The sequence below is a fragment of the Loxodonta africana genome, chromosome 9 (assembly GCF_030014295.1).
Source record: "Loxodonta africana isolate mLoxAfr1 chromosome 9, mLoxAfr1.hap2, whole genome shotgun sequence".
Lineage (NCBI taxonomy): Eukaryota > Metazoa > Chordata > Mammalia > Proboscidea > Elephantidae > Loxodonta > Loxodonta africana.
Window position 1 is genome coordinate 45,940,051 of NC_087350.1, and position 10,270 is coordinate 45,950,320.

General features: G+C 51.2%; 1 protein-coding gene across 3 annotated transcripts; it reads right to left on the reverse strand.

Moving 5' to 3' along the window:
• Nucleotides 1-133: 133 nt before the first annotated feature.
• On the reverse strand, nt 134-10,270 carry NTMT1 (N-terminal Xaa-Pro-Lys N-methyltransferase 1). 3 transcript variants are annotated; one of them, XM_010587570.3, is made up of 5 exons: nt 10,118-10,270; nt 8,651-8,734; nt 3,110-3,320; nt 2,021-2,273; nt 134-1,078 (listed from the first exon to the last, which is right to left on the reverse strand). In XM_010587570.3, exons 3-5 carry the CDS (start codon nt 3,269-3,271, stop codon nt 822-824), a joined length of 672 nt encoding a protein of 223 aa, XP_010585872.1. In that variant the 5' UTR covers nt 3,272-3,320; nt 8,651-8,734; nt 10,118-10,270; the 3' UTR covers nt 134-821. The 3 variants fall into 3 exon arrangements, with proteins under 3 accessions (XP_010585872.1, XP_003407684.1, XP_010585875.1); XM_003407636.4 differs by lacking the exon at nt 8,651-8,734; XM_010587573.3 differs by lacking the exons at nt 8,651-8,734; nt 10,118-10,270 and having other exon boundaries at nt 3,174-3,286.

Sequence of the window (10,270 nt, forward strand, 5' to 3'; positions counted from 1 at the left end):
TCGATTCAGGATAAAGGATCCATGGCAGCCAGTAAGAAGAGGTGGTAGGCATAAGGAGATACGCACTTGAGGGAGAGCTTCCAAATAAAGCGACACTATTGTCCAAATACAGAAAGCACCACTCCAGCCTGCCTAGGGCTTTAACAGTCCAGGGATTCATCCCTTTTTATTTTCAACTGAAAATGCCTGCCCAGGAGGAGCCACAGGTGTCTCCCCTTGCTGCAGGATGCTGTGACTGTCACATTCATTATAGACACCAGGGCGCCATCACCAAATAGGACTCAGAACCATGGAGATTCCCACAAGCTGCACAACGTGGCTGACTCCAGGGTAGGCCTCCCAGCCAGGAGTGTGCAGGCACCCACAGGCTCCACGGCCTGGCTTATCTCTCTCCAGGAGGCCATGCCTCTCTCCCCCCTAGGTAAAGACCCCAGTTCTTCAAGTCCACAGCAACAGGGATATTTTCTTCCTCTTAAGGCAGCCAGATCTATGGTTGAAAGGCCAGATGGTGTTAGCCAAGACCCAGAGGACTTCAGCGTCTGATGTGATCACTGTCTTCCCATATAGGGAGCACCTAGAGCCACACAGGCTCTGCTCCCTGCCTTTCAAGGCAGCCAGAGCCAGGCTCCTTGCATGACCCACTGGGTCCCCTTTTGCCTCTATAAAAAGAGTCTGTATAGTGAGTAGATGGCAAACAGGTATATTTAGTGGTCTCTCAATACCCCTGAACCGTCAACATGAACCGCTGGTTCTCTCATAGCTGCCAGCTCCCTTCCCACCCCCACACTGGTCCCTCAGTTTCTCTGCCACCCGGCTGGGGCTCATCTGAGGGCAAAGCTGTAGACATGGTAAATCTCGTCAGGGAGGTTCTCCTGCCTCTCCTCTGCCAGAAGGCTGAGGTCTGCACTGCGGATGATCCTGCGCACCACCTCGAGGTCCCGACACACGCTGCTGTCCACGTCGTCCAGGATCACGCCCTCCTGTGCCATGTTGTCTTTGATGACAATGATGCCATTGGGGCGCAGACCCCGCTTGCAGCGCCGCAGGAACTCGGCCAGGTGCTGATCAGTCAGGTGGCCTGGGGAAGGTAGAAGCCCTGGTTACCACGGGAGCAGTGCCAGCACGGACGTGCCACTGGTGCTTTACAGCCACTGCTTACTGAGCACTTCATTTGTGCCCAGCATTTTGTTAGGTGCTTAACACAGGATGCCTCACTGGCTCTCAGCAGTCCTGGGAGGTTCTACTAAATTCCATTTTATTTAAGGAAACTGGCTCAGAAGACACCTACCCAAGGGCAAAAGCAGTGGGTGTGAGGCTGAGATTGAACCCTGATCATCAGACTTCCATGCCCTGGCCTTAATCCACACATAATGCAGCCCACCTGAGTGTACCTGGTCTCAGTTTCAACACTGCAGGGGCTCCCAAACAGACTCCCTTCCCTACATTCAAGTTCCAGCCAAAGGCTTCTTGGGTCCACAAGATACAGGCCCAGAGCGTTCACAGCAGGGCCATGCTGCCCATGGCCGGCCTTGGAGGTGGTGGCTGACTGCCAGCACACTGGCCTGCCACCAAATCAGCAGCCACGGGAGGAGGACCCTAGGTCAGCCCCAAGTGTGCTGCTAAGATAAGCAGGTGCAAGACATCGAAGCTGGGCTTGCTCACTGCGAACAGCAGGAACAGCCGACGCTCAAGCTTTTCATATTGTTATTAAAAAACCCTCATTTATAAAAACTCATTTTCACATTCTTTGAATGCAGTAATTGGCCATTTAACTTTTCAACAAAAACTGCCCCCAAATGGACTGCAGCAGGTACTGAGTTTCAATGAAACACTGAAGGGAGATCCTGAGGAGCCCCGCTTTTACACTGAGTCTCTAGGACGGTCCTGAGACGCGTGGAGGACATGAGGACTCCTCGCTGGCCCGCGTGCTGCAGGAGCACGGGGCACGGCTCCGAAGGCCCTGGGGGAACCTCAGTGGCAGGAGACAGAGGAAGGTGTAGAACAGAAGCTGAATCCTCACCTATCACCCACTGAATCCAGATAACGTCGTAAGAGCTAGGCTCTGGGCTGAAGTCCTGGAGACCACAACAGAAATAGTTCCTCACTCTCTTGCCCTCCTCACCCAGGTAGGTCTTAGCTTTAACCAGAAAGTCCTCCGTCACATCAACCATATCCACCACTTTGAACAATGGCAAGAGCAGCCGCTTAGTGATCCTTCCAATGCCAGCTCCACAGTCCAGGGCATAGGAAGTTCCTGTCTTGTTTGGGCCTTCCTAAAAAGCAGAGAAAGGTATAATCCATAGGGAAGGGTGGGAAACACAGAGGCCCTGTCACTGCAAAGGGGCAGGTCCCTATTACCCCCAGGAAAGATTCCAATCAGGACTCAGTACAAGCTATTAGCTAGTGCTGGTGGGGACCATCAACGGATATATGCATAGGACATTCTCTTTCATCTGGGCCACATGTTTTTAAAACGAAAGCTGACTCCCACTTAAAGGTGGTAGCTTGAGTGTGTGCATTAATCTCCTCTCCCTCCTGAAACCCCATTAAAATGACAGCACAGGGAATAAAGAGTTAAACAGCAAAAAGCATGGAAGCAAGACAATCAGTCAACAAGGGAGTTCGACAAATTCGTGGCTGGTGGAGGACACCGGACAGAGCAGGAGAGCAAGCAGCAGCCTCCAGGGCTTGCCAGGGGAGAGACAAGAAAGGAGCAGGGCCCAGGGAGGCTCCACTACGGAGATCCCAGCCTGTACAGAGGAGGGGAGGGGTAAAAGGCATTGGGCTAAAACCACAGCAAGGAGCTGGTAGGAGTCTGCGTATGGCAGGATAGCCAGATGCCCACAAACATGGCTCATTCCTGGCAAAACTGAACAGACTTCTATATTCCAGCACCCATGTTCCCCAGCAAAACAGCCAGCTTCTGTCTGGTAACCTTAAAGCAAAGGCCAGAGCCCGAGGTCTCACCCCTACACACAGGCCTTGCTATCCAATACAGTTAACTGAGGTCCCTGTGGTACTACATGTAAAAGGTGGCACCCCATGCAGACCAGGCGGTGCCACCAGAGCCACAGCCTCTCCTCCTGGAGAGCACACCAGACCTGCCTACCCTCAAAAACCTCTGCAGGAACTTCCGGGAGCTGTTGATGTCGATGCTGGAGATGTGGCCATACCCCCCGAGCATGCCGTCCACTGTGGGTGGGACTTCTTTCCAGTACATCTTGGCCTTTGAGTAGAATTGTTTCTCGTCTTCTATCACCTCACTTGTCATACTGTCACCAACCACGTGTCTGCTCAAGTGCTCAGCAACAGTGCCTCTCCTATGCAAGAAAAAGAGGAGAAAATCAGCTCAGTCCAGGTACCCAGAAGAAAGGCTCCCTCAGGTAAAGGGCCAATCTCACCCCAGGCCTTGCTAGTCACACAATCCTGCCTGATGTAGAGAAACATTCGACTACGTCAAATCTGCTCCTGCTCTTGCATTCAAATCATTCTGCAAAACTGTCATCGTATCAAAGCAAAAAAATAAAAAATCCTGGCCTCTAGTTCTTTAGTGACACCTGACTTAGTGGCTTCTGACCCCAGCAGACAGATAATCCCAATCTACATTTAGGAGAAAGGACAGCAAAACGAGGAACCATTCTAGCTGATGCCGGGAGGGGCCTGAGGTGTCCCTATGCCCCCCTTTCCCCTCTCACCTATGAGCACAGAAGCAAACTCATCGTGGGGTCCATTCTTTTACTAACAATGAGCGAGGACTCTGTGCCAGGTACTGTGCTGCGAACCAGGGATATAGCCAGACAGTAAAAATTAGGCGTCGATACTTGCAATTACAACAGTAGTGAGGGCTGCAAAGAAGAACTATAAGAGCATACACCAGAGGAACCCAGCTCAGTTGGGGGAGATGAGGGAGGGCATCCACTAGGAAGGGACACAGAAACTGCAGCTGAAGAATGAGGCAGAGTTACTCAAAAAAACAGAGGGCAAGAATACTGCTCCAGGAAGCAAGGAGAGTGCAAAAAACCTTTGCAACTGGAAACTCAAGTCTATGGGTCACATTCAGTAGTCTGGACTTTACCCTAAAGAGTATGAATTTGAACCGTTCTAAGGTTAACCAGCATGAGAAGATCTGTTTCTGGAAGACTGTGTTGGCAGCTATGTGGACTGCAGGGGGCAAGAGTACACGCAGACACAGATTAGGAGACTATGTTGGTGGGGAGGGAATCACAAAACAGCAGACAATGCCCTTGCAGCAGAGCGAAGGGCCACAACCTCCAGGAGAGTGAGGTGACTTGGCAGCTGCGCACTCAGCCAGCAGGGCCACATCATGCCTGGAAGGGGTGAATGGACCACACCTCTACCTGAGGCACTGGCACTAGTCAACATTCACCACACATAAAGCACTGTTCTAGTTTCTGTGAAGCTTAAAAAAAAAAAAACTCATCGCCTTCGAGTCAATTCCGACTCATAGCTACCCTAGAGGACAGAGCAGAACTGCCTGTGATCATTCAGGCTGTGTGTCAACTTGGCTGGGCCATGATTCTCAGCGGTTTGGCAGTTATGATGTAGTCTGTCAGTCATATAGTTTGGCAGTCATATAACGATGTAATCACGTTCATGATGAAATCTGATACAATATGATCACCTCCATGATGGGATCTGCTGTGAGCAGCCAATCAGTTGAAAGGGATTTTCCTTAGGGGCGCGGCCAGCATCCAACATATGTGGATTTTTTGGTAAAGCTCACTGGGTTTTGCTATGCTCTGGATCCTATATTCAGCTTGTCAGCATCTGACCCCCAGTTCTTGGGACTTGGGCCAGCAGCCTGCCACCTAACTTGTGGGATCTTGCGTTCCTTAGCTTCTGCAGCTACGTGAGTCAGAAGAAGCCTCCAGCATGACACACGATGCTTGACCCACACACTCGGGACTTGCCAGCCTGCACAGCTGCATGCGCCATCTCCTTGAGATCGATCTCTCTCTCTATCTGCTTCACGGGTCGTGATTCTCTAGGGAACCCAGCCTAAGACACCGCCTCGTCGGGTTTCCGAGGCTGTCACCTTTACGGAAGCAGACTGCCACATCTTTCTTCTGTGCTAGCGGCTGGTGGGTTCAAACTGCCGGCCTTTCGGTTAGCAGCTGGGCTCTTAACCACTTAAACAAAGCTCCTTGCTACGAGGCTTATCAAAATAAAATACCATCTTCTCAGAGAGCTTACAGCAAGCACGACCTGAAAAACATGGAATCAACTAAATACTAGGCAGAAAAACTGAGGACTCTGAGCCATAAAGTGCTGTGGGAATGCAAAGGATGGAGGAATCCTTTCTGAATGGCAGGTGGGGACAGGAGCCCAGAGAAGACAGCTGCTAAGCTGGGCGTTGAAGGACAAGGAGTGCTCGGGATAAGCCAGAGGCAGCACAGCATGATGGTGCATGAGGACTGGTGACGGGCCGGGCTTGCTGACACGTGCAGAGAGGAGAATACTGTGGGAAAGGAGCCTCGAAAGGCAGACCGGGTACATGCTAGGGGCTGTGGGTCTACTTGTCAATAGGAGAAACCAATCAACTGAGAGTTTCTGAAGGGTCAGGGCTACACTGTGACCTAATCTGAGGCAGAGTAGTACAGCGAACAAGCAGCATCGGAAGTAGTGGCAATAGCAGCAGCAGCCGCTTACCTGTTGCTGGACATATGCTCGGTAGGCACTTTTCATTTACCACTGAATCTTTCCCACAAATTACCTTGTGAGTCGGGTACTACAATCACCCCCACTTTGTAGATAAGGGATCTGATGCACATGGAATTGAGGTAAACTACCAAGGGTCAAGCGGTCCGTGCACAAGCCCTAGGCCTTGATTGCTCTTCCCACATGGTCAGTTTATTCTCATCATCTGGGTCTTGGCTTAGGTGTTACCTCCTCAAAGAGGCCCTCCCTGACCAGCAAATCTAACTGGCTTCCTCCAGCACCCTTATCCATTCACTATGTTTTGCTGCCTTCCATTGTGTATTCCTATCAGAAATAACATTATTCACTTACTGTCTTTTAGCCCCCGCTAGAATGTAAGCTCCAGAAGGCAGGCCCCTGCCAGTTCTTCACTGCATCCCAGCACCTAGCCCCCAGGCATCCCTCACTGCAGTATCTGACAGAAGAATGATCCCCCCAACACTGGCCGAGAAGCTCCCGGAGGGAAGGATTGTGTGCAGGTGCCTAGGGGAGGAGCCCTGGGGGCAGTGAGGAAACCTCTCTACTCTTTCAGGAAAGCTTCTGGCTTCTGTGCTCCAGCTTTGGTACCCCGTGCACCTTTACACTACTCCACTGGTTGTCCTAAGTCCAAGAGGACACCACTGACCCCTGGAACTATAGGATCAACACAGGAAGAGTCAACAGGTAGAACCCAAGTATAATCCTCAATGAAAAAAAAATATAAAATCAAGGAATGCTTCGAGAGACATAATCAGATAAAAAGTAGCCTGAGGACACACACAAGGCCTTCAAGACACAATTTAGAGACAATTAGGAGAGAAAGGGGAACAAAACACAAGAGAAGCTAAAGAATGTCCATTGGTCACATTTGTTAGTAGCACCCAAGGCACAGCTTGTCTGAGCTTGTCCTGAAAGAAAACATGCCCTCCAGAAGCAGCAGGCCCACCCAGCCAAAAAGCTCAAATGCTCTTGACCACACCAAGCCAAGGTGGGATGCAATTCTGTTTCTGTCACTGGTCAGTCAGCTCTTTCTAGAGGACCCAGCCAGTCAGTGGGAGCAACAAGGGCCCACCACGGCTATTGAGAGCAAACGGAAAAGGGCCTGCTCTCCATCCTTGGACTTGGCTCCTTCAGCGGATCCGGGTCCTCTTCATCAACACAGTCATACACTGGGCTCTCAGGGGCCAGACGAGAGCTGATAACATCCATATGCTCCACCAGGGTACAGTCCTCCTTAGATCTGTAACTTGGGCACTGTTTCCACCCGTAATAGAACCCTTTAGCTGTGCCCAGAGAGAATTCTCCTCAAATTTCTCTTCAGATTCCTGAGTCTACTCAGACTGATACCCTCACTTCGCTGTTCAAGTTTTGGGGCCATGATGACAAGCTGCAGTTACTGCACCAATCATGTAGCTTCAGAGGTAACAGGTTAAGGAAGACCTTGGTTCTAAATACTGCACCCCCCTTGACTCATTGCAATGCTCCCCCACCACTGCCCCAGCACTTGAAGCCGCACCTCCCAGAAAGAGAAAGTGGCCCGCTGCTTGGATGAATGAACTCTCGCTTCAATCTTGAGGTACATGGCAAGCAAAAGAATGTAGAGATCTGCCAATACCCACGAATGCTGGCCATGGCAGGGTACACATCAGTGTGGCTCCCTGCGAGTTAACAGGAAAAGGGGCCACCAGCCTGAGTGACACCATGTAGCTGGGTTTGGGGGCTGCTTGTGTGGTTGGAGTCTAAAGGGGGTAAGGACCAGGCCAAGTGGGCTGTCCACCCCCTGCCAACAGGTACCACAGCAATCATGTCACAGCCTCTCCAGAACCTCAGTCACCCAGTGAGGACGGCACTCAAAACAACCCTCACACCAGCAGTGCTCCAATTCAGACTGGAGCTCAGAGATCAGCCCTATCCCCCTCCTACCGCCCACTGTCTTGGTAAACTTCAGGCTTTGTATTCAAATTTATCTTCCCCACTGGATGGGGAGCTCTTAGAGAGCAGTCAGCACCCTGAAATTTATCACTCTATTCTTTGCGCATCCCATACAGCACAAAGGCACTCAACATTCACTTCTGATCAAATGAACAGAATCTATTTGGAGCCAGCGGCTTCCATGCTGCCTGTTTGCTGGCCTCCCCCACCACACTGTAAGCCCCTTTGAGAGCAGGGACATTATCATGTATACCATTAGCACAGCACCTAATACAAGGCGAGTGTTACTAGTGTTGAATGAACAATGAATGAGCTTTTTGCGGCTACGGCCACTTTCCACTTATAAGGAAATCCTACAGACAAAAATCTAACCATTCAAAACTGATAACATTGAGAGCTGTTACTGACAATATAATTTTTTGCTTTACCAAAAGCTTTACGTGATTCCTTTAAATGTCAAGGTCCCCTGAAGAATCTAATTTACAAGAATTCCACTTACACACAGATTCTAGGAATAGGCCAGGGGAGGCACATCTAGGCTGGGAAATGGCACCAGTAAACGTGATTCCTGGGGTCCTGTCTACACTTAGGCACCAGTGTCCAGATTGGAGCAGGGCAGGCAGTCTCTAGGAGTCAGCAAGGACTGCAGGGTTGGGCAGTCAAACCAAAGGAAGTCCTCTACACTCTGCTGCCCCTGGGAGGGGGCCACAGCACCAACTGGCTTTGTGTGCACTCTAGGTTACGTTGGAGGTGAAGGGAAGCCATTTGCTCACTGTTAACTTCTGCTCCTCAGCACACAGAGCGTTATCTGTGCATCCTTCATAGTCAACTGGCCTTCCCCTCCTCCTCCTCCTCCAAGGTGCTTAAGGAGACACCTGGGCAGCCACCCCAGTGTCTAATTCTTTTCCCAGCACCCATGGGAGAAGATGGTGCTGAAGCTGTCACCATAATCAACCTCTTCATTTAACTGCCTTCAAGAAAAATCCTGAAGGCAACAGGAAGCAAAGCCTGCTGAAGTTACCTCCTCCCTCTTGCAGCCTCATGGACAGGGCCCGTACCTCCCTGGATCTGTGTGGACAGCAGTTCAACATATGAGAATGGCAGCCTGCTCCATGAATAAGACAAGAGAAAGAAAAAGATTTAGGAAAAAAAAAAAGATTAAAAACAAAAACAGGCTCTGGTGCAGTCAGGTAAACCAGGTCTGAATCTTGGCTCTGCTTTTCTGGCTGTGTAAGCTCAGATAAGACACTTCCCTGATCCTCAGTTTCTTTCTTTATAAAATGAGAACAGTAATACCAACTTTACAGGAAGCCGGTGAGGGTTAAGTGTGTATATGAAAAGCATAAAGTGCTCCACACAGTGCCTGGCTAATCTATGTCAAATAAGATTCTCATCAACTCTCCCAATTGTGATGATGAAATGTGAAAAATGGGTTGAAATGTATAGCCTATGGAGCGTTAGACACACCTCAGGGACCATTACTGTTATGCTGGGCAGTCAGTCAATCTAGTAGACCCAGCAGCTCTGCAAATCTGCAAGGGAGGGAGGGAGCTTCCCTCCAGCATAAGCACAGAGCCACTGCAGAGGAGATTTTCTGACACTACCCTTCTGGCTCTATGACTTCTGACCTCCAGGAAAGCATTCCACGTGTACCTCCAACCCTCTAGAAGTCCCCAGTTTACAGACAGAAAAAACAATACACTAAAGAAAAGTAATGTGCCTTAAAACAGAGAAAACCTGAAACAGAATTAAGGAGGGAGTCCAGGCTTCTTACCCTAGTCAAGGCCCTGGTCCCTCCCAGGAACCCACCCCATCTCACTAGACAATGGTTCTATACATCACAACCATCTGCTACAGTGCCCCACCCCAACTTCAGGGCCTCTGACATCAGCCGTTTCAAACCGAGAAACCCAGGTCCAGGGAGGAAAAAGATCACACGTTTGGTGGGCAGCAAAGCCTTTTCGATATGGCAGTCTCCCTACAAAAGGGTTGACCTTGGCTCCCAGGACTCTTGGCGGCTAGCTGTCTTATGAGCTGCACATGTGTCCGGCCAGAGCTGGGGCTGAGCCCAAGGTTAAATGTGATACCAGCTCCTATGAAACGGGAACTTAACTGTGCCTGGCTCTGAACTGAACATTTTAAGAAATCCTCACACCTGCTCTCCGAGGTGGGTGCAACCCTTATCTCTGTTTCTCAGCGGGGAAACTGAGGCTGAGTGACACGCGCGGGAGTGCCCGGCCCAGGCTTGGGGTGCCTTGGCTTTCCTTCTGTCCCCCCGCCTTGCGGACTCCCGGAGTTCCTAGCCAGGTCCAGCCCGCGGACCTCTGGGGGTATGCATGAGGGGCCTCGGCTGGCACCAACGCAGCGCCGGGGTCACGAGGCTAGCCGGGTCTTCAGGGCGCTGAGGCGGTTGGGGGTCGGGGCCTCCCCTCTCCCGTCTCCCGTCTCCCAGAGGCCGTTGCCCTCCGCCCCGCCTCACGCTACTCACCCCGGGCGGGGACTCCCGGAACCCGGGAGAAGAGGACGGAGAGGAAAGGAGGGTAGCAGAGACCCCACAGGTCCACAGCCAAACCAAACCACGACGGGCCGCAACTGCTCCCGGCGCACGATGCCTTTGTCCGCTCAGGGCACGTCACTTCCG